The sequence below is a fragment of the Acanthochromis polyacanthus genome, chromosome 20 (genome assembly GCF_021347895.1).
Source record: "Acanthochromis polyacanthus isolate Apoly-LR-REF ecotype Palm Island chromosome 20, KAUST_Apoly_ChrSc, whole genome shotgun sequence".
Classification (NCBI taxonomy): Eukaryota; Metazoa; Chordata; class Actinopteri; family Pomacentridae; genus Acanthochromis; species Acanthochromis polyacanthus.
This window is the reverse complement of record NC_067132.1, coordinates 12,490,113-12,515,330: the sequence shown is the minus strand read 5'-3', so window position 1 is coordinate 12,515,330 and position 25,218 is coordinate 12,490,113. Positions and strand designations below refer to the sequence as shown.

At 40.1% G+C, this 25,218-nt stretch overlaps 1 protein-coding gene across 1 annotated transcript in view; it reads left to right on the top strand.

Annotated features, from left to right (window-relative positions):
- LOC110970356 (guanine nucleotide exchange factor VAV3) overlaps positions 1 to 25,218 on the top strand; it is a 111,336-nt gene that overhangs the window by 72,253 nt on the left and 13,865 nt on the right. The window contains 13 exon segments of the mRNA XM_022220626.2: positions 82 to 167; positions 851 to 983; positions 5,065 to 5,174; positions 8,324 to 8,425; positions 10,539 to 10,630; positions 12,619 to 12,641; positions 13,731 to 13,749; positions 16,810 to 16,940; positions 19,772 to 19,837; positions 20,509 to 20,543; positions 20,966 to 21,082; positions 24,298 to 24,385; positions 24,966 to 25,095. Of these exon segments, the coding sequence (XP_022076318.2) occupies positions 82 to 167; positions 851 to 983; positions 5,065 to 5,174; positions 8,324 to 8,425; positions 10,539 to 10,630; positions 12,619 to 12,641; positions 13,731 to 13,749; positions 16,810 to 16,940; positions 19,772 to 19,837; positions 20,509 to 20,543; positions 20,966 to 21,082; positions 24,298 to 24,385; positions 24,966 to 25,095 (1,132 nt within the window).

The following is a 25,218-nucleotide window of genomic DNA, read 5'->3' as shown; positions in this document are numbered from 1 at the left end:
ATCGTTTACACAAGGCTTTGGAAAAAGGCTGTTATTCCTGCCAGATCACAGCCCAACTTTGTCTTTTCTCTTCTGCTGTAGAATCAGCCTCTGAGTAACTATGGGAGACCCAAAGGTGACGGGGAGGTACGGGTGGCCTCGGTGGACAAACGAGCTAAACAGGACAGGTGAGATGTCAGGTTGACACGTTGGTTGACTAAATGACTGAAGTTGAACTGGAATCAGGTGCTGTGGTTGGAAACCTGCCAGAGTATGCATTAGTTCAAGCCACAGTGTTGTTAAAACTAAACCTGTGTGCTTTCTACAACATAAAGTCAATACTCGTGAATTACATGCACAGTACAAGTCATATTTTTGGCATTTAGCTGATGCTCCAGTCATGTATGATCTACAATCATAAAAATGAAACTGCATTTGCAAGCATTGTTAAGTATATGTATGAATACTGGGCTTCTACAGGAATGCACCCTGCAGTTTTTCCATCAGACAGATATTGTATTGTTAGTCTTATTGTCAAGGATTATCTTTGTCAAAACACACGTCACCTGACATGAGTAACTGCCTGCTTTGCCTTAAAACAACAGCTCGCTTGACTATCTACGTAAGCAGACAGAAAAATGCGTAAAACCTTGTTTAAAGTTTCGTTTTAAAAATGTGCTTGGGATCACACAGTTCAGGACAAGTGATAATATGGAATACATCAGATGTATTTCTATTACATCAAAAAAGTGGTGTCCATTTAACTTGACTGCAAGTCATATGACGACCCAAAATACAATGGACAATAAATATGAAATTATCAACCACTGAGTAAAGTTTTTTCAATGATTCTGACATCTTTGAACTGCAGGCACATCTTCCTGTTCGATGCAGCCGTCATTGTCTGTAAGCGACGAGGAGACAACTATGAAATGAAGGAAGTAATTGACCTGCACCTCTTCAAGATCACCAACAACCCCACATCGGACAAGGAGAACCGAAAGGTCTGCATTCACACAAGCAGTGCTGGAGTATTTGATTCATGGTTTGGTGTAAAATGTCTCTGAGCTGGACCTCTAATGGTCTAAATGTCATTACGGTGATGCTTTTTAGCCTGAAATCAACCAAAACACAGGTGTAATATTAATAATGATAAATATATTAGACTGTTTAGGTGAATATTAATTGTTGCTATTATGAGTATAAACTACAGTGTTCATTGCAAGAAAGGGCTGCTGTTTGAAGGAGTTTTGGGAGTGTTTCTTCCACATATAGTTTTTAGGGGCTATGGTGTTTCTTGAGTATTGTAGAAGTCTGACAGGTGTACGCCATGCAATTTAAGGTCAGATCTGGGAAACAGAGGGCATATATAAAATAATTTTACAGATGTAACACATCACAGAAATAGATCACATCGCAGTACTCATCCAGAAAAACAAAGGTAATACAGAACATACAGTGTTAGATCAGCATTGAGTGGGAGTGCTCAGATTCTATCATGGTAAGTCATGGGAAATTCATTGTATTGTACAACATGGTCTGGTTTGGATCCCCCAGCACTGTGCATGAGTAGGCCTCCCAGTTGATTTCAGCCTCCAACATGTACCTGCCAAGCTACATGTTTTTCAACTTTCAGATCTGGCTCTCACCTTGGAAAAGATATTGGCACGTCTCTCAGTCATTTCACCTTTTCTTTCTTTTTCTTCTTTTCTGTTTTTGGAGGCAGCACATCTCTAGTGAACATTTCATTTTCAGTTCCAAGAGAGTAACTCGATTCCACTTTTGGCAAGGCCGCAGTGATGATGTTTTACCTCAGACTTGTGGAAACATTAGCCTCAATTAAATCAAGTTGATGTCAAAAACAAACAAAACTGGATGTTTTTCTTGCCTGCCTTGCAGACTACATACAGTATATTGCTCTCAAGTGCTCAAAACTGTCAAGACACATTTTCTACCTTTTGTATTACACAGAAATGGAGAACTTTAAACAATGAACACAAGTGCGTTGAATTTAAATCCAAAGAAAACAGCTTATTACAACAGTTAACAGTGTGATTCACGCCTCTAACATTTTCCTAACTTTTATTTTTGCCTGTAATAAAGAAGCCTATTGTCTGGACTGATGGGTGGAGTAACTTTGAATCCACAATGATTCAGCTCATTAACTGACACAGAAAATATGTCTTTAACATTTAGCTTTCAATTTTATGGTGTGTTATCATTTTCAAAAAGCAATAACCCACTTAAAGCTGTGATTTACAGTGATTTTATAAGAGCTAAAAGAGCTTTGGATGACATTTAATTTCACCCAGGGCTGTATGCCACGTAGTCCATCCTCTTAGGACAAAGTAGTGAGCTTATTCCGCATGAGGGTTGACTTCACTGTTGCTCTAATAAACAGCTTGTAGAACTGATAACACAGTAACAAAACTTGCTTATTAATGTGCTGTGAAATAAAAAGAACAAAACAAGCATCTCATATAACAACCAGTCAGCTATAATGGAGGCAAGTCTTGCACTGTTGAGCCCATTATTGCCTCTTTATGACTGAGTCAGCAAAGCTCCGAAACCATGTTGGACTCCTGACAAACCAATTAACAGCGCTACTTCTGCCTAATGAGCAGCCATAACAATTCATCAGATAAATGCAGGTTCATAAAATTGAGTTAAAATGGAGTCAACTTGCTTCTTGACAGGATTTCATGAGCACCTGGAACAACCTCTCCGCCCCGCCGCTGCCTTCTGTGCTCTCAATCCCCCAATGTGCTGCTAAAAGGAGTCACATGCAAAAGTCATTCCTAACACAAACAATATCAAACTAATCAACAGAAAAGAGTCTTAAATAATTTGGTACATGCTTGTTCCAGCACATGTTTTACAAAGTCTTGTTCATTTACCAGCATCATACGGAAACAGTGTCAGACTACAACAGTCTGCCTCCTCCCAGATGGTGTTATCATTAAACCTCGCTTTGGGCCTCGCTACACACATACACACAGTGAATACTAAGTGCCAAGTGGGGAAAAATATTGCCAATCATAATGAGGAATGATATCTAAGGCGTGCCAGGAAACAATGATTTGGGTAATAACGATGCTGTAAATAGCAGACATTAGTAGGCTTAGACCCATATGGGTTTATATGGATATATTTTATGACAGTGGCAGCCAACTCAGTGTCATTCACATTTGACATGATGGATACAACGCAGTTTGTTTGATCACATATTTAGGTTAGATATGTTGGAAATGACTGAGCATAACAGTAAGCAGAAGCTTCATCACATTTATATGCAAGTCATCGAGAGGTAATGGCCTCAAAGTCTGATCTTTGAGACGATGCAAGCAGGAAAGTTTGTCCAGTTGCTGTCATTTGTATTGAAACTATTTTTATGTACTTTTTTCTTTGCTAAAGTCAATGGTTTGAATGTTTACAACAAATAACAGGTGGAGGGTGTTGCTCATAGACAAACAGAAAACTGCTAGTGTCTTTTAGGTTTTGGTTTTATAGCGAACAACTTAACTCCTCTAGCTGTTCGCTGTTTTAACTGTCACTGCTTTCATAGCATCATTTTAGGCCACAGCTGGCACCTCTTTCCATCTATATACACTATCATTCAAAGGTTTATGGTCTTCCAGGCAATTTCATGTTTTTTCCGTGAAAACTCAGACTTTTATTGATGTGCTAACATAATTACACAAGGGTTTTGTAATCATCAATGAGCCTTTCAACACCATTAGCTAACGCAATGTAGCATTAGAACACAGGAGTGATGGTTGCTGGAAATGTTTCTCTGTACCCCTATGGAGATATTCCATTAAAAATCAAAATAGTCATTTACCACATTAATAATGTCTAGACTGTATTTCTGATTAATTTAATGTTATCTTCATTGAAAAAAAATCTGCTTTTCTTTCAGAACTTAGGACATTTATAAGTGACACCAAAGTTTTGAATGGCAGCGTATCCATGAACTGTATCTACTTTATCCTGTAGAGGGTTTCTCAGCTGACGTTAGGCCAGAGGTCTATCACAAGGCAAACTCAGAGGCTGACAATCATGAACAATCAGTCCTCGGGCCAATTTAGAATCACCAATTTCATTACCATGCATGTCTTTGCACTTTGAATTGAAACCTGATCACCCAAGCAGGCACAGAAAAACATGCAAACGTCCCACAGAAAGGTTCACACCACACAGTGTTCTTACAGTAAGACAACAGTGCTAACCCCTGTAACACCATACCTCCCCGTCTGTTTCCAGAAAAGTGCAAAAAAAGGTTCGTGTATATTTTGGGAATTTCCATAAAAACTTACATTACATGATCTTCCTGGCAGTGTAAACCTTTTAAATGTGAGCGATAAACCAAGTAAACAGATAAAAACTGACAGAAGGACAGACAAACACCTCCTCCTTCTCTTTACAAATTGGTTGCTAGATGATATCTTTGCTGAGCACAAGTCTTGGTGTCCACTGGGAATGCCTCTGTAGAGCACTGCTTTCCTTTTCTCTTTTCATTCAATGGAAAAGATGAGCCGCTGCGCCTCCCTGACAGCACTGTGAGCTTGGCTTGTTTTTAGCCTTCAGAGCTGAGAGCTGGAAGTTCAAAATCACAACAAGGAGTCATAAAAAGTGCATCTCACAAGCATCTGTTTAGTGAGGCTATCTAAAAAACACATGCCTGTGTTGACACAGAGGCTAATGGACTAATGTTTAGCCTTTGAAGTGGATAATGGTAGCTGATTACAGGCCCACTCACTACTTGGGTCTGTGCATGCTGTCTGATGCCCAGCAGTTATATGGCATAGCTACCTCACACTCCTCTCCTCTCCTTCACGCTTCCTCTATGTTTGTCTCAGTCTGTCAGTTCTTCCACCCTCCAACCCTTCCGCCTTTGTGTTCGCTCTCCCCGAGGCATCCCTCTTTCATTTTGCATCTCTTTGTCTCCATCTGTCTCCCTGCATCCTGTTTCGTTCAGCTCCTGCTCCCTCCTGCTCTGTTTGTCTTTCACTCAAACCCTCCATTTATTTATTCGCCGTTGTTGTATTTTCTGTTTCAAATGCGTCTTTTTCTGTCCTGTTGCAGTGGTCCTACGGATTCTACCTCACGCACAACCAGGGCCAGAGCGGCTTTGAGTTCTTCTTCAAGACCAAAGAGATGAAAAAAAAGTGGCAGGACCAGTTTGGCATGGCCATGTGAGTGTGTACTGTGTGTGTGTGTGTGTGTGTGTGTGTGTGTGTGTGTGTGTGGATGCGTCTGTCTTGCGTGACGCTGTGATAAACATGTTTGTGTGTCTTTGTCCCAGCCGCATTTTGTCACAACATCAAAACGTCAAAAGTTGCTCACCCTGTTATTCAAGAAAGGCCACTTGATGATTTGTAAGACACACGACACTGTGACGCAAAGATGAGCAGATAATAACAAGCACTGACACTAATAAACTTTTTAAAGAGACAGCACATGTGACTAAATTTAATTAAAGCATCAGGTGTATGTTGTCACACTGCATCAACCAGTTTTCATCCTGAACTGAATCCAAATTCACCTAAAGTGACTGTCAAAGTAGTTCCAAAATGGACAAATGGAACTGTAGAAGCATAACTCTGCCAACCTCACTGTCTCTCACAATGGTGACACATGCTGTACAAGGCCGCATTTAATTAATATAACTACAAGAGTAGATTTCTAATCACACATATTAAACATACAGTGCTAGCGAAGTGAAACCACAAATGAAAAGACTCGAATTGTGTGAGTATTGCTCATGTATGAATCCTGTCACATCTCCAGTGGAGTCAAGTAGGACTTAATTCCCTAATTTCAAACCATGAAATGAAACTGTGATTCCATTAAATTAGGACAACCATCATTTTGATCATCAAGGCAAAAGAAAACCTGAGAATATGTCTCATTAGAGTGGCAAAGAAAAACATTGCAAGCTTGTGCAAGAAGGCAGAATTGTAAAGCTTACAAATATTACAACTGATGCAGTAAAAGTAAGCTGAAGACTGACCTCAACTTTGTTTGTCATGTGTTGCACGCACACACACACACACACACACACACACACACACACACACACACACACACACACACACACACACACACACACACACAAGTAGTTAATGCATCCCTGACGCTAAATATATAATAATTTTAACTGGATATAAAATATGGACGTAGCTTTCAGGTCTGAAAAGTGAAGCCAGTGCAAAACTGAGCTGAGGCTGCATTCTTTCTAACAGCAAACAGGATTTTTAGAGTGTAAAAGCTTAAAAATGTGAAAAACATGGAAAACACAACATTTTAGGATAATGCTGCAGGATAACATTTAGCAGTATTGATGAATCTGTTCAAGGTTTCTTTACATCTTTACATGGATAACCAGTGTATAACTACATTTCTCAATAAAAATGCCATTGGACAAACAAGACTCTATCTTTATACATGAGACATGGATAAATAGATTTCCAATAAAAAGTCAGATGTATTCCAATCTCCATAAAGTCCATAAAATGCGTGTGACTTCATTCTCTCTGCTATCAGAGATATGCTGTTGTCCAAACACAACCCCTGTTCGTGATCAGTGTTGGTTTTGCTGTTATAGTCCCTAAACCTTTACTGCATAATTTCTAAAAATACCACAGGCCAAACCAAAATCCTCCTAGTCCCCCTGGATCTTCTCTGGTTAGAGCTGAGGTAAGTGTTATTGGATTAGATTATTGTTACACTGACTGCCAGTGGAAGCAGCAGCACTGAGGTGAGAGCAGTGAGGCTTTTTACGAGGTGCAATTTCAGTTAAAATATAGAAACTAAAACTGGAATAGCAACAAGAAAAGCAACAGGCCTTAACAAGAAATGAAAGACGAGGATTAAGAAGATGAAGTGTTGTGTGATGTGAGACTTGAGAAAACAGGAGCTTTGGTTGATTAACTTTTGGGGCTGATTTAACAAGCTGAGAGAATAGAGAGGCGTTGCCAAACAATCACATGCTCCCACAGCGATGCTTAATAGCTGATCTGTGAACAGTTGTTCTCTCGTGTGCGGCCTATATTTTCGAACCACCCACCATTTGCTGCTTGACTAAAATTCAGCAGCCAAGAGGGGTGGATATCACATCTCTTCACACAGAAGCTCAAGATAAACTGTTGCTGAAAGAGCACAGAGTGAGCGATTTATCCTTGAAAGAAAAGGACTTTGAATGAAGCTATATTGTATTACTATGATTTTAGTCCCTTAAATTCAAGTGGCTATCTCTCAGTGCAAGCGTAGGCTGCACAAACAGCTTGCGTTGGAAAAGGGACAAAAGGAAGCCATTTCCAGCTAATAACAGTATTCACTTACAAGTGTATACCTTTGCTGACCTCAGGACACAAGAGAGGACAATCCTGAAGTTCTCTTTTACCAAACATCCTTCTTCTTTAAAATGTTCTTCCATCTCAGCTTCATCTGTCCAGCTTTCCATAAAACATGTTGTATCCCTTCAGTTTGACTAATTATTGGAGTTCAAGGAGAAGCACGTGTGGATATGATGCAGAAAGACGAATATATGTAAACAATGTCAGCATGGCTTACGACTGTAGCAGTGAAACCAAAGGAAGCATCCCTTGAATTTGAATATATGGGCAAACACTGACAATTTCTTTCTTTCCTTCTTTGCTTCCTTCTATCTTTCTTTCTCACCTTCCTCCGCACACATGCAACCATGTCCCAAGGGGCCAAGAGCACCTCTTGTGTTCACTTCAAGCAGACCTCGCCTGTCTGCTTGCAATTCTCTTCTTCAGACTTCAAAGAAGCGTATCAGTGAAATGTTTCTGTAGCCATGGAAGAGTTTGTTGGCTGCAATTATGAGTGGAAAAAAATATTTCTTTTTGCTTTGAAAATTGACATTTTCATCAAAGAGCACAGCTGTTTGAAAAGTGTAACAAATTGGACAACAAGCACAAATTCATTTTCATTCAGTAATTCGGTGAAAATAACTTGTAGTACGACTGACAACAGTGGACATTGTTTATTGTAGTACATGTTTGTGTTGGACAAAAGCTTTCAGCCATCAGTATTCCCTTATAATTTACTCTGTTGACCACATTTTAGGTTCCTCATTGCTGATTTTGTGCCTTGAAAATTGCTCTTTAGAACTTCTCCTGCTCTACCTATAATTAATATGTTATTTCTGTAAGATACTTCCAGGTTCCATATTATTAGACTTTCCTACTTTGCTTGGATCTTCTCAGTTTATAAAAGCATTCCAGAGCTAATTCAGTGCCTGAACTTTCTCATTTGCATGCTTCAAACTGAGATTCTTCAGGAGTCTAATGTTTGTTGTGTTTTCCATCTTGTTTAGATCGAACATTCGTCCTGAGAATGCAAATAACAACTTCCACGAGTTTCGCATGCACACCTTCGAAAGAATCACCTCCTGCAACTCTTGCCACATGCTGCTGAGGTAAGAGGCTAGTTAATATTCATGCAAACACACAAACGCACGCAGAGTAGAAGCAGCACAAAAACTCTTCAAGGCTATCGTCAAACGTAAAGACTGAGGACGAGATGTAGACCCTTTCCCTTCAAACAACTGTCAGGCCTCCTTTGAAAGGCCTCCGCTCTTCGTATTCCTCTCCAGTGTACCCTAAAAATCTATTCGTCACTTTGCCTTTACTCCTCTCTTCCTCGGCGCATGTGCCTTAGTTACACAAAGTTCCTTTTGAATTTGCTGAATGGTATCGGCACCCAAAGGACTGCGCCTCATGGTCTTTCTCACAGCGGGAACGACTGAGTGGTTTCACCTACCGAAGACGGTGAAGAAAAATGTCTGTCACACTTCAGCACTCGTTCAAGGCGATGGATGGGGAAGGGGGACAAGATTATTGCTCTGTGAATATACAGAGCCAGGCAGTGGATTCACCAACATTTTCTGAGGATAAAATACATGAAAAACAAGAATGAAGAAGTGTCTGAAGAGCAGCTTTTCTTTTTGAGGACATCACATCGTATTTTTAAAAATGATTTCTCAAGTTTTTCTTCACATAGTCATTCCTCCTTTGGACTATTGTATTCGGGCTGTTCTCCGAGAGCTCTTGGTTTCAAAGCTGTCAGAGTGTGTTCTATTTGAATGACAGTGAAACAGAAGTTCTGTTCTTAATTAAACATAACTAGTACAGTCAAATGAAACAAATATATTCTGTAATTGTACGATATACATGCCATGATGTCATAAAACATGAATGCATTTCTTGGAAGAAAGTTTTCTGTCAGCTCTGTAGACACTTGCATGTAGGAATACGCATTTTAGCTTTGATGTGGTCATAAAATTTCCCAGGTGCGCCCAAGGAGAATCTTTATAGATTTCATAAAAGATGAAGAATGGTTTAAATTCACTGTTAAAGTGTAAGACAATTAGCCAGACATTAGTCTTTACTTTCTTGTCATTTTAATAAGGGCCTTTGAGATGCTTATGCAAACAAAAGCAGAGCAACACACTCCTGCATTCACGTGTGTGTGCAAATGTTTTGCTCCAAGATGTATTATAGCATTTCATTTTGCTTTTTTCAGTATTTTTAATGCAGATGTTCACCGATCAGCCACAACATTAAAACCCCCTGCCTGACATGGTGTTGGCCCCCTTGTACTCCTAAAACAGCTCTGAACTGTCAGGCCATGGACACACGACCTGCAGGGGTGTCCTGTGGTGTCTGGCACCTGGATGTTGGCAGTGAATTTTTTGGGTCTTATGGGTTGTGGCTTGCCAGTGGATCAAGCTTGTTCTGGTGCATCTCATGGATGTCAAACCACATTAGGATCTGGAGCAATGTTTATAGATGGTTGGTCTGTGCCAAAGTAACTTCCGGGACCCTAAGATTTTTCCCAGCAGGACTCTGGATTGTCCTAGTCAGTGGTTTTAATGCTGTGGCTGGTTGCTGTCTGCTGATGTAACATTATCTTCATTAGTTTCATTAGTTTGAAGTGAAAATTTGTAGAATTACCCTCTGTTTAAGCTGGCATCTTGGTTGGCTGAGGTGGAGCATTATGGATTTGAAGTCAACCTAAGATGTGGATGACTTCAAGATCTATACCTAAAAGAACAAAACAAAGCAAGAACAAGGAACAAGAAGAAGGGCACTATATTTAACGGCCATCCATCCAATGGTTGTTGAGATATTTTACCCAACGCCACAGATGTCAAACGTCATTGTGATGCAACAAGTACTACACTTAAGTAAGCAGTGGAAGTTGGAGGATCGTCACATTTAATAGTGTACACTGTGAAATATGACAATCATGCTAGCATGCTAATCTGAAGCAGAACACTGCACCTTTAGACACCATAAATTACCTGAACATGCTGCACTGCACGTACAAACTGCATGTCCTGTTAAGCCTGACAGAAAATGTACTTCACCTGTTCTGCACAACACTAAACCTTTCAATTGCCTCTGGACATGCAACTTAAACCCATTGTTTTCCAGAAGTGTCGCAGCAATTTTGCTATTCTTTGCATTGTCTGCACTGTTATGACTGTGCTTTCTGTGTCATGAATTCTCCTGTTCTTGTGTCTACAGGGGCGTCTTTAACCAGGGCTATTTGTGCTCCAAGTGTGGTTTAGGTGCTCATAAAGAATGCCTGGGTCGCTTTGGCTGCTGCGGAAAAACAGGTAACTTTATTGCTCAACCTCATATCAGTCACATCTTGTCTACAACAGGTCTGCACTTAACAACGTGTCACTGAACAAAATGTTTTTAAAGAGACCTTCAGTCTAGTCGTACAAATAGAGCTGTGCTTTTATAGCAGTATGAACATGATGACAGATGACACAGAATGGTACATAAACCTGATGTACGAGTGTCTTGTGACAAATTATGGGCATGGACGAGATTTGTTGCAGCAGGGTTTTAAATAATAGCTACACAATGACATTTTAAAAAAGATGTAGAAACACGAAGGGGCAATGTGGGAATTAAGGGTTTGCTCTAAATAAATAAGTACTTTATAGACTTTGTGTCCTTATCTCTCCAAACCAAGGTCATCCAAGTATTCGATCAGTATTGCAGATATGCGTTCAAAAGCTCCCCTGCTTCCCTGGGTGGTTTTGACACTTCAGAGCACCTAAAAGGCAATGTCACTGTGTATCGTTGCGCATATCCCCAAAGCCTAATAGTAGTTTTACTGAGGAGTTTTAAGAAACTCCTGACTTTTTTATTGTGCCCCTGTTGTGTCTCTGTCACTCAGCTCCCTGTGCAGAAGCACTGACAGCTCTGAGAGAGATGGAGGGAACACTTCAGACACGTGGAACGGAAAAAAAAAACACATTCACACTTTTTGTTTGTGAAAGTTTTTTTTAGGTCTTGAAAGTGCATGATCGTGCTCTCACATCACTAAAACTCTGCGCAATATTTTTACACCCAAGCAAGCGAGCGGGTTGAACTGTTACAGCCAGCACACACTGTACCAGCAATACAGCTCGTCGCGGATTGCATGAGTGTGTGTTTGTATTCCCCGTGGCAAGCTGCCAGCTCCTGTTGGACCTGGCATCTGTCATGGTGCTATCAGGTCGCAGAGGCAATAATGCCACTGCCAGGCCCACCTGGGCACAGTGTGTACCTGAGTAGATTGGGGCGACACTGGTGGCAGGAGAGCGCGGAGCTGTGAAGGCTGGGATGTTGGTTTGAATTTGCCCTCTCATTACTCCACGCAGTATTCACCCTCTGCTGGTGCAGGAAAATGTATAAGGGTGTGGACGGACAGCCAGCAATGTACTTGTATTTCTACAGATCTGGAACTTTTCTTGCAAAGAAAAACTAAAACTACAAGTGCATAAAAGCTGCACACTCACAGTCATGGCAGATATTTGAATTTTTTTTACTGCCTTCTTTGTTGCCCAACTCTTTGCTGATGTTCATATGGCCCCAGCATTGAACTTTATTCACTCTGCAGCTCATAAAGCCACCACAATAAACAGATTTTGTCAATACACCTGCAGGGCTTCGCTGCATGCACAAACACACAATCACAGCAACAAAGTAAAGAACTGTGTGCGTGTATTTGTGTGTGTATAAGAGACACAGATAAGCCATTGTTTACCTGCATTTGTCTCTGTTATCAGCTGCCTTGCCGTGTGTTTGCGTAACAGGTCAAAGTTCACTTTAGGAACAACAGGCCTGCTGTGAGAGGTGTGTGTGTGTGTACAGGTACTGTAGGTACAATGCATATATTTGTGGCTTTCTGCCAGCTAGCGTGTGTGTGTGGAGGTATGTGTGTGTTTAGGTAAGTGCTCTGTTTGCACAGGTACAGAAGTGTGTGTTTGTGTGTGCGTAAGCGTGTGTGTCTACGGGGGGTGTAACCTATCCCTCAGGGAGCCAATGAAAGAAACTGGTGGAGCAAAAACCACAGGTCTGCTCCCCCCCTCCAACCCCACCCCTCCCTCTCCACCCCCACCCCCCACCCCACCCCGCCTCGTTACCTCCTCTATCCCGGCTGTCAAGTAGTGGCAGCACAGCAAAACAAAGCGAGCCACGGTCAGACACGAGCGTCCGCCTTCTCCACTAATGAGGGAGTGTTGCCTTGTACCGATGAGTGTGTGCAAGTGTTTGCCTGCACCCGCTAACCCGCCATTCACTATGCCTGTTCTCAAACTTCTTTCAGATTCCGGCTCCGTCAGAACTCAGGTGAGCTGCTGCTGTGTGTGTGTGTGTGTGTGTCCGTGTTGATGTGTATACTGTCTCTCTGTGTCTGCTGTTCGCCTTGAAGACTGCTCTCTCCTGCAGCTATTTGCCAAGGAGACCCCAATTGACTTTAGTTGCTGCAGCCCTACCTGATGCCAGAAACTAGGATGTTTTGGGAGATTTATCCTAAGTTGTCTCTGCTGCTTCTTAAACTGTTGTGTGCTTTACTGCTACAATGCTCACAAGTAACCCCAAGCAGGACATTAGACTGGGCTTACAGCAAACTTGCATAAGTTCTATGCCAGTAGCTGTGGTTAAACATGCACCATGCACTATAAGTAAGATTTTATGCAAAAAAAAACAAACAAACTGGAGGGTAATTGAGTGGTGTTCCAGTAAAATGGCAACAAACATGTTACAAACTTTTCTGATGCAATCCACACACAAATATGCCTGATACGTTCACTAGGCTGTATTATTACAGATCAGTGGTAGTAGTATTAGTGGTACTGTCTCGTAGGAGAATGCAGCTGATCGGCCATCATAACCAACTTTTTGAATAACAAAAACTGTCAGACACATGACATTCTTTCGCTTATTTCAATAATTTTTGCACCATTTAAGGACAAAACATTAGTATGCACGAAAATAGCAGTATTTTCTCATAAGAAATCCAATATGCTGTCCTGTGCAACTTTGAAATATTCCTGCTGCAAAGTGGGGCAGAGTTTGCTCATGTCAGTGTATGCGATATGAATACATGCAAGGTTTGCTGCATGTGGCCTGCATGTAGACAGCAAGCCAGCTTAAAATATTTATTGTGTGTGTGCAGCAGTAAGCGTGCAGCCAATAATTGATTTAGTAGGTTTTAAGCTTTTAGAAATGGATGGAGGCTGCTCTGATTTGGTGCATTAGCCTGTCTAGACCATGGCAGTGAATAGTGCGTGCTTCTGATGGAGGAATTGGTGACTAGGATTTGATCAAAACTACATTTTGCACCAAAAAAACACCTAGTGTGTACTGTATGTGCATATCAGTGTGTGCGTGTTTGTGTCTTTTTACGAGTGTGTCTATCTTTGTGTGTTTTCGCAGGGCAAAGATCGAGATCCAGGTGAGAAATTCAGAACACAGCACATCTCCAGACATCCTCCACCTCGCACATATCTTTCTCTTTCCTTTTTATAAACTGGTTTTTCTCACTGGTAATGTTTATGTACACAGAGACTGCAGCTGCTAAGACAAATTATCTGATTTTGGCATGCAACCCAGACTACTATCAAGTTGCACGAATGCTGTCTGGGCTTATGCTTTATAACCATGCAAGCTTCAAAAACACGGCTTTTTTTTTTGCTTTTTTTTTGCAGAAAATGTCCAGTGTTACTTTTTTGTGATATTTTCTGAAAGTTGTCAGTTAATACCACTATGAAAGTACAAAACAGGATATATGTTCTGAATAAAATCATTTAAAAAATACTTCAATAATGTTACACTTGCTTTTGTAGAAATCATTTCATTGTTGCATATGACAGCTTTGTGATAAAATTGCAAAAACATCAGTCTCACATTCATATAGACAAAGATAACATCTTCATAGTGCTTATATTAATGATAAAACGGACAATAGCACTAAATCTGTTCTAGTAATAGACATTATATTTCAGCTTTACAGCTTTTACAAATTGCTTTACAGGTTACTATCAAAACCATCTCTTGTTTTAGCTCAATATTGTCTGCGATTCACTTTTTCCCTTTTGGTTTTTCTGTTGTATTGACGCAGAAAGAAGCTATATATTTTGTATAATATTAAGTAGTTTGTCAGGGCAGGCAATAGTTTTACATGAATTCCTGCTCTCATGGCATCATATTGTTTTTATTTCTATTTTCTTTCAAGGTAGTAGCAGTAACCTTGCTCAGTCAGAGAAGGAGGTGTAGCTGGTAGCTGTTAACTGGCTTTGCTGCTGCACCTGAGTCTTAAGCTGTGACTACAAAAGGCTCATTTAATTCAATAAAACCAAAGCCAGAGTGAATAAAACAGCATGCTAAGTTGCTCTGGTCATATCTGATAAATGTAACTACTCCATTTATAGCCGTCTCCCTGAAAAAGAACACAACTAACATACAGCGTCCTTTGGAAATCTGCGTGCTCGTATGTGTGCGGCTGCACTGCACAGAGGGCCTTTAATCTCTTATAAACCTGGCTTCAACACTCATTTTTCCACCCCTCCATCCATTATGCTGCAGAAAATCATTTCTGACTGAAGACGCATTAAAATCAATAGGCATTTGATTGCCCCAGCTCATGGCGTTTCATAATATTTCAACGCTGCTCTCTTTGTCTATTTTCAAAGGTGCACTAACACGTGGCTTGTCCTTGTGTGGATAGGAATGCAATTCATGCCCCCGAGACTCAATTCTCCATGGCCCTGTGTCTTTAGAAGTCCTATTCAGGCAAGATCGCACATGTCAGGCTGCCAGCCACAGTGCTACAGCACTGGAACAGATCCTGAAAGAGAAGCAAGGCAGATATAGATGTATTGGCTTTCAATACAATGTTGACTCCTCTGTTATTTGCCTTTTGCTTTTGCCTCCTTCTTCATGCTGTCACTTGAATTTTTTTCTCATATTGTATTCCTGAACAACACTATCTCCACACAGTGCAAAGAAAGATATGCACTGTTCTTTTTTTTTCTTTTTTTTTTTATTCTTGTACATATGAGATATGAACTTGGGATTTGTTTGTTTGGCATGGCTGGGTGAGTCATAGTGACATATTATAAATCAGTTTCAGTGATTTCTTGGTGAATAATGGGATCAAAGTTGGCCATTGTATAAAATCAAATACTGCTGACTGAGGTTGTTCCAGCAAGTAAATTCAGCTTGATTATAATGTGCCCCTTTTACTGCATGTGTAAACCCTAATTACAATGGAATACATTACCTGTGGAGAAGCACACCTCAATTAGACCCTGGATTTGGAAGAAAAGCTATGCATACTGTGTGCTTTAATGGCACCGAGAAAAAGGAGGGAAATGGTGAGAAGCAGGTGACATGATGGCGACAACAACAACAGCAAACAGCACTCTCAGTTCTCAGCAGTATAAATAGAAACAGCAGAATAGTTTCTCTGTTATGCTTTCGTGGAAATATATTCATGACTACTTTTCATTTAATCTGTCTAATGGAACAAAATATGTATGACTTTGATTGAATTATACTTAAAATGTCCCAGCTGGTGGCCAGAGCACATTGTTAAGCAGTAAACAGTGCTCACCCCTGCTTATCTTTTATCTAAGCGCCTGATAACCAGCCATGCGCCAGGGTGCACTGTTGCTTATCTGTAATATGATAATGAATAATGGCTCTGGATGATTTGCAAGGGCAGTGCACTGCTGACAAGGGGTGTGTTTGGGTGTGAGTGTGCAGATGTATAGTCCCTCTCATTACCACCTGTAATGGGGCCATGCATAGTTTAGTAGAGCAAAGACGCATCTTTAGAATGACAAACATGCCCTTTTAGACGCGAGGTCGGACACACATGCTTGTACGCACACGCAAATGGTCACGCATGTGGATAGGAATTCATGATTGAGCGACTCAAGCTGAAGAAGTCCAGGAGAAGGGCTGAAGTTTCTTCCTCCTCCGTGTTTGGTATACGTCAGTGTGGATGTTAGACACTAGTAAAACTTTTCAATTAGCTTCGATAATTACAGCCATTAAAATCAAATAATTTCCTCATTTTACATAAAACTATCAGCATGAGATCTTGTTTTAAAAATATTTCATTAATGGGGATTTCTTTCTTTTATCCTACAGGATTATATAAAAGAAAGTAATTATAGTTATATAAAGATAAAGGAAAAAATAGATTTTTTTGTCTGGTGATCTTTCAAATAATGTTTCTTGTGCAGTACAATTAATACCGAGGTCATCTTTTTTTATTTTTTCAAATTCAGCTCTAATCAACATTGACTATACTTCTTGATTGCAGAGTAAAACGTTCAGGCTTTTTGGTGGGTCAGACACTAAATATTACCCATCTTTTACACTAACATCTACATGTACAGTATAGCTACTTCAAGTTGCTATTTCTAACTGTTAATGTACTTTATTGGTGTTTATATGAAGTCATTTTGCACATAGCAAGCAGGCATTAATGCTTTCCATCTTGCAGGTCTGCCCAAGATGCTGGTAATCAGGAACTACTTTGGTGTGCCGAGCCCCACTTCTGGTCCAGCGCTCAGCATCCAGACGGGTGACATCATTGAATTAATCTGCGCCGACATTCACAGCCCCTGGTGGCAGGTCAGAGCTCACACTGTCTCTTTATCGCATATTTTACCAGGCTAAAAAATGGACCTGCTGTATTTAAATCTCTAATATCTCCAACTGTCAGTCCATCTCACCTTTTTCCCATCTAATATTTTATAACAGGTTTAGAATGACGTATCCATGTAGGCATCTCACGTTTTCAAAAATTTGCAACATTATCCTATGTATCAAATTCCTCATTAGTTTAAGAGATGTTTGTGTAGATTTCATTAAGTAAATTGGTGAAATTTTGTACCTTTTATACCTTCATCTTTTACAGTTTTTGCTAACAAGCTGCATGGAAAGACAAAATTCTTAGCAACAAGCCCCGACAATTAGACACAATACAGCTCTTCTCACAAGGAAGTAAAACTCCCACTCACTGGAAATGTTTGTTTTATGCAGGCAGTTACTGTTATGTGATGTAACACATGATTTAAATTTCACCGAAGGAAATAAGATAATCTGCTTCCAAGAAATTTGATGCATTGTTGCGCGTCAGTCGCTTACTGCGTGCTTGAAAGTCATCATAATAATTATATGAGATGTAAGATTTTACCTTAGGCCTCAAAAAGGCATCTTATTGTTATGAACTGCTTTTGCATTATAATCAGACGTGTAATGAGGAACCCAACAAATCTCACTTCACTTCATACACAACACATAAAATAGATGAAGGATTCAATTAACCATGTGTAAAAGCTTTACTGGAGGCAGCTACAGCCCCACAGTCAGCAAACATTCAATATCCATCACCTTTGTAGCCAACAGACCATAATCATTTCTGTTCTGGGGGTGTGTGACAAATAGAATCGATCACTGTAATTTCATTTCATTCAACAGCAACCATCTGTTTACTCTGTCAATGTTCCCAGCTATAATCATTATCAAACTCTAAGCAAGGATGCGGCAGAAAGCAGGGCCTCACAAAAGGACTTCTACAATGTCCTGGGGTAGCAGGGATGTGACAGGCAATGACCAGAACATTGACAAAATAGGCTTAGCTGGGAGTGTGCCTCTGAGAGTGTGGCTGTGGCTGAAATGTCTCATAAAAGACACTTGTTCCCAGAATACAAAACACAGCCCGTCTCAGACCCCCTGAAGATCACCTAGAAACCCCAAAGCATCATTTGCTGTCGAGTAGTTCAAAAAAAGGATGCCTTTTTCTTAACACTTTTCCTTGACCTCGATGGAAAATGTGATGAGGTCAGAGAAAGATGTGAAGGAGAATTCATGAGTACATAGGAAAAGACAAGTGCAGCGCCGGGAGAATCTGACCGCACTTACACTCGACTACGTAATCATGTGAGGGGTGGAAGCTGTGGATCTGCCGTGGATAATACTTTGCTTTGAATGCTGCTGTGGCAAGGAATTATGGGCCATCGTTATCGCCTTTCTATTTGTAAAGAATGAACTTGTGAATCCTGTGCTGAAGGAAGCAATGAAGCACCTTTAATTAGCAATTACTGGTGTCTTTATGCTAAGTCACTGTGCAAAGGAATAGTCCTCAACTTATCAAGAGCCTGAAATCTTGAAATACCCTAAATAGATTTGCAAACTTGAATTTCATTTCATATCATCGCAGTTTCTTAGGCGTGTCACTACAGGTTTTACCTTCCAGCTCGCAATGAGCCTGCACAGTTAGCCTTATGAGCCCTGTATTAACAGGTCAGGTCAGGTAATATCTGAAATTGATTCAGAGATAGCCTGATTACTGACTTAATTACTAGTGTTTTTCCAGTGCTGAGTGTGCAGTCTGCAGGGCAGGGCAGGTCTGCAAAACTAGACCCAGACAGTGAATAGAAGAGAAAACTATCCCATTTTTAAAATTTACTTTAATAATAATTCTTACTTGTGCTACAGCTGGGATAAATGTGTTAACTATGTCACTGTGTTTATATGTCCTTTATAATTCTTCATGATTAACTATATTAGACTTGTCAGTGTTCACTTTACATTATTTTCATGCAATAGTAGTGTGTGTACGGTAGCCTTTTCGCCTAATAACAGTTTCACCTTTAAAACTTCAGAATATGCCTCTGGTAAAGCCTTGTTGCGATTGTTATGATGACTTTTATTCAGCCTCTGTGTCACATGCACATGTGAGTAATGCTCAACATTGCAGGCCTTTTTTTTTGCACACTCGCCTTTTTCAGCACTGCCTCAAGTACATGCCACTCTGCATTTCACTGCACACACTGAGTGAGCATGTGACAGATAAACCCTTTGAATCTTGCATGCCACTGCAACCGTATGTTGAGTCTGTTCATTTAGGGCATATATGTGCATTAAAGGTGTGCATTTCCATGTCCTGTGGAACTGCTCTTGATGAAAACACTTCTTTTTTTAAATTTCTCCCTCAAGCTAATTATATGGCAAAAATAATTAATTTACATGAATGTTACAGCATTTTCCATGAAGTCATTTCTGGAACTTAGGAGCCTTAATTTCTTTCCAGCTGTGGAATCCATGGCTGAGTTATTGTACTGAATGAATCAAATATTTTGTCAGTGCACAGAACAAACACAGCATCATCAACCCATTGTCCGAGGGAGAAAACTGCACTGCAGCCTCCAGGAAACTCCTATTTATTTGGACTGTATCTCCCCAGTGTTGATAAATCAAGGTTCCAAGCTTTAAGAGTCATCACCACGGGAGGAATAAGGAACTCATCCTCTTCCTCTCTTCCTGCCAGGAATTATTTCAACAATAGTTAACTGCTGCTGTAAATTTGCGCTGCTGTGTTGCCAGCTAATTGTTCCTGAATCATGGAGACACATAGTCAGCCACATGTACGTAACGCAATTATCTCTCTGCGGTTTCAGGGCAAAATCCTGTCGACGAAAGAGGTTGGCTTCTTTCCAAGCGACGCTGTGAAGCCTTGCCCATGTGTAAGCATTTCCTTCTAGTCCTTCAGCACATTAAGGCTACTAGCAGCTCACATTTGGTTACATGAATTTACCAGTGACAGGGAGATTGTGGAGAATTTCTGAGGGAAGGTAAGCTATTTTACCTGGTAGAGGAAGAAAATCAGCCCTGGGGTTTTTATGTTGTGAGCACAAGGAACTTGGCTTGTTTTATGAGATAAAGGAGTTTTGCAGTTTAATTTGTTTAACAATAAGAAGCGAAGAACAAAATGATGTTCTAAAGGTGCAAGCGATACTACAAAATGTGCAAAATAAACCGAAAAACTGGGAGTGAGGAGTGAACTATGTGTCAGTTGCTTGTTTTGTTCCCCCCACTGCTGGATTGTCATGTTTCATTTGATAAAATGAAATTCAGACTCTGTCCAGCTGCTTCAGGAATACGAGGCTTCCAGTAGATAACAAACTATTATCACCATACCCCACTGTTGTAAAGATAAGGAGGGCATTTAGCTGTTTTATTGAGGTCGTACAGTCTAAACGCATCTGTTTTATACAAGAGTTACAATCAGCTTAAAAACAGTCCTGTGGAACTGGCGCCAAGCGCTTGGTTTTATTGTTGGGGTTTATGTTGCACCGATGTCGAAAGTTTCACGAAAATAACAACCACACATGTCTACTTTTGGTCTTTGCTCCAGGTCCCGAAGCCTGTTGATTACTCCACTCAACCATGGTACGTTAACAGAACAGCTATCTGACTTTGGATATATATATATATATATATATATATATATATATGAGAAAATGAGTCTTTGCAGAATTTTATTGGATACAGCAAAACACAGCGAATACAAATGTAAATGTATCCAGCATGTACTCAAGATCAGAGCAAACACGTCCATTTTTTTTTTTTTACCTGAGTAATCACAAAATGTGCATTTATGAGATTTTTAAACACAGTCTCTACTGATAGCCATTTAACTATGCAGGTCTACCCTGGAAGTGAAGGTAAATGTAGCAGTCATCACAGGAAAAATGTCACCTGCAGTCTTATAGACAGCATGAGTCCTGTGTCGTTATGTACATAATGAGTCGGTCAGCTTGGCTCTTTTTTTGCGTCTTTCCTCTTTAACTGCAACTTTTTTGCTGTTGCAGGTTTGCGGGTCCTATGGAGAGGCTCCAGGCAGAGGCAGAACTCATCAACCGGGTCAACAGCACCTACCTGGTCCGCCATCGCAGCAGAGAGTACACCGAGTACGCCATCAGCATAAAGTAAGTCCACTGCCAAGATCCTTCCTCAGATCCAGAGCAGAGACCAGCACCTCCTTTGATTCATTTCTTGGCTTTAACCGATTTGAATTAAATATCATCATTTATTAAAGTGGCTCTTACATAATGATATACAATTTGTGCTCACAGCAGGAGTTCTCTTTAATGTGGCCCCTGAGTGAGCACATGCTGCAAATGGATCATTTCTGTAAATCGGAAGTAGGAAACAAAGGCAAGGAAGCAACTGTAAGAACATATGTTTGTCATATTTTTTAACATCTAAGAGGTTGATTTAAAATAAACATGGTAAATAGTCAGTACTCACAGTGTAGAATTATGGGCCCTATGGGGTTATCTTCTGGTCCAGCTGTTGACAGCCATCAGATTTTATTGTTTCTCTTTTACATTTCAATTTGTCTGCCTCTCTGTGGTTACACTGTCTGCTAGATTTATCAGCCAAACCACAGTATTGACCAGATGTAACTCCCATCTTTACTATATAACTTTAAAGAGCAATTTGTTGTTTATAGTAGACGGATGACGTGCTTGTTCTCTGAGGCTCAGACTGTGGTTAACCACAATGAAGTGGACTAGATGCTGATCATGAAGCAGGGTCTCAGTTAAGGCACACATAACAGCATTCATTATGGTTTGACCTAAAACCCACAAAAACAGTCTTAATGGTTTATAATTAGAATCATGCAGGCATTTTAATCTCGGTAATGAGGTATTAACAAAGCGTATTTCAGAACCTTGGGGTGCTACTGACCCTACCAATCTATGTAACTTATCTTTGAGCTGTGAAAAGAGAGCCGTCATCTCTTACTGCTGAGTCTCTGAGCTGGAACACTTTCCTTAACGAGGAGTAAGCAGGCTTCTCTGTAAGCAACGGAAGCATTTCTTTAAAGCTCATTTAACTTTCTTTCTCACAAAAAAGACCGCTTGCAGTGCCTTCATGTTCCTTCTGCGCTGAAGTCTTAATTGCATGTGTGCACACGGACTTTGAGCCATGAATAGAGCAGAAAATGAATGTAAAACTGTTCAAGGTTATTAAAACCTCCCCATGAAAGAGGGAAGCGGGGTAGAAAGAGACATACGTAGCTGTGGGAGTGACATTTGAAAAGTATTACTCACAAATGGAAATGTCCTCTACTACATTCTCTGTTCGTCATAGCAGAGCAGGCAGAGGATTTTTGATGATTTTGTCCAAATAGCCAAGAGGCCCCAGTTCTGTATGAATTAAGCTTTAGCCTTTTAACTTACTGTATTCCCCAAAAGCAAAGGCAGCCACACACATAGTTCTGGCCACAGAGTTGGGAGTATATTTAGCTTTTTAAATCTCAGAAGAAGCCTGATATTCCCTAACTTTTAAAGTCCTGAAAAGTTTCTGAAAGTATATATAGTTTCAAGTTGTTACAAATTTATTTATTAACCTTAAATACTAGCTTAGGATTTAGAACTTTTAGAGGCTCTAGTGTGTTACATTTAATTTCAGATGATTGTTTGTGTAAAGCTGAAAATCAGTGCTTTGAGAAATACATTTTGTTGCTGTGTTACTGAGAATGATATAGGAGGACAGACACCACTCAGACCTTATGCTAGATATGAAGCTACACCCAGGAGATGGTTAGCCTAGCTTAGCATAGGTTGACCTAAGCTGTATGCAGAGACTGGAAACAGTCTGGCTTTGCTAAGTTTTGAAAAAAAATCTATCTAAAAATACTTCTGAAGCTTAGGAATAAACATAATATAATATATAGCTGTCACTGTTCCAACTGAAACATAGCTGGATATATAACTTAACCCTCCAACAAAACTTTGGATTTAGAGTATTTTAAAGAAACAAGACATTGCATTACTTACTGAGGTCTAGAAGTGCTAATATAGTGTGCATTGTTTTACATTTGGACAAACTCTTTAGAGTGTCCCCATTTCCAGTCTTTATCCTAAGCAAAGCTAGCAAGTTTCTGGATGGAGCTTTATGTTTAATGAACATATGAGGGTTGCATTCAGGCTGACTCTCAGCTCATGAGCCAAAAAACATGATTTTCAAAATATCAAACTACCTCTTTAATACTTAAATGTGCAACCAATAGCATTAATAATTTTACTTCTTCAAGGTCTGTCCAGTTCTCAGTAACCAAAACTCATATGAGGGCTGAGTCTCTAAATTTTGTTAATTTCATTGTGAATGGAAAAAGGAGCGTTGGAACTGTCAGGTGCAAGAAGAATTGTGTCCATTGCTACTCTTTTTGACTATTCACTTTCTACTTGGCTGAATTTGGAACTGCAACAAATTGTACTTAGTTCCAGTTATCGTCAGGTCCTGATTGTTCAGGTTCTCCACAAGTACATCAGTACATGTTTAAAGTCATGTACACTAGCAGTCAAAAGTTTGGACACACCTTCTCATTCAGTGGTTGTTATTTAATTATTTTATGCATTGTAGATTAATACTAAAATATTATTGAGATCACCACATCTGAAGACACCAACAATGTGATCACCAGGAAGAACCTGCTGAAGATGGAGTTCTCCTGTCAGTACCCCAAACGTGGCAACGTGTTGCAGAGCTTCTTAGTTCACAGGAAAATTGCCACCGTGTTCGAGAAGGGTTCCAGAAAATTCAGCTATGAGTTTGAATTCTACGAGGACATCAGCTACCAAATCATTCTACAATGTAGAAAATAATACAAATAATTACAAAGCACTGAATGAGAAGGTGTGTCCAATCTTTTGACTGGTAGTGTACGTCAAAGATATGTCCAAGTTTGGCATTAGTACTGAAAAAGACCCTATGTAAATATAGGGTACAGGTTATGAAATGCTGAAAGACTTGTACAAATTTTCACCACCCATTAAATTGCATGCTGGAACAGCACAAAGCATATTGTTGCAACAGTGTTGCTAACAAAGCAACACTCTGACACACAGACAGCTTTGTTTTGTGCGAGCCCTGACTGAAGTTTTCCTTCCTGCCGCCTCAGAACCCCATCAGCCTCCTTGTTAATGCAAAAGCAAACGTGTGACCTGCACAAGCGGTTACACACGTGTGCGCATTCACTCCTGACCACCCATCATTCACGTGTCACAAACCTTTGGGACCCTATGCATTACTGCGACGGCCTCGCTCTCCACAGGGGCCAGGGGCCGGCCACCGATCGATGGTGGTGATCAGAGAGGGAAATTACACTCATAACTTATTCAATGGCCCACAGGTACAACAACGACGTGAAGCACATAAAGATCCTGACCAAGGAGGGCTGCTTCCACATTGCAGAGAACAAGAAGTTCAGGAGCATATTAGTGAGTCTTTCCAGCCTGTTTTATTTTTTAAATTCCACCACTGCAATTCATAAATAAATCATCCTGTTCGCTTAATGAAGTGTCAAAACCTGAATTTTATTTTAGCAATGTGCACAAAAATAGCCATGATTAAAGCCATGTTTATACTGGCCCGAGGGCTTCAGCATTATGGTCTATAAGTCCAATGCATTTTGGGAAAGGTTCCCTATTTTTTCATGGCAGGATTGCATTTTCTTTCCTCAGACTGTCTGTGTAATGTCAGAATACTGCTGTGTGCCAAAACTACATTTTAATAACATTTAATTTTGAAGTCAGAAAAAATGATCAAAAGGAGATGAAAAGCAGCGGGCACTGTTGTAATAATTAGATTCAGTTTTCCTGCAGACTCTTCATGACATGACAGGTTGTATTCATGAAACATCTGTGTCATTTACATACCTGTCAAGAGGAATAAAGCAAACATTTATAAATATGTCATTTCTGTGCTTTTACAAATTGATTATCAAAAGAAAAGTGACATATGGTAAAAGCAAATGCAAATGATTGTATATGTTTGATTGATTTGTTTCTCGGTGTTCAGGAGTTGATTGAGTACTACAAACACCACTCCCTGAGGGAAGGTTTTAGGAGTCTGGACACCACACTGCAGTTTCCTTACCGGGAACCAGAGAACGCTGCTATGCATCGCCTCAACCGATCAGGGGGAAACAGTGAGTAGACTAAGAATTACAAAAATTAATACGATCAACCAAACAACCCTAGTAAAATGACATAACTCCTTCAAATTAGGATACTCCACCAAGACTCTAATATTTCCTTGATATTGGAGTCAG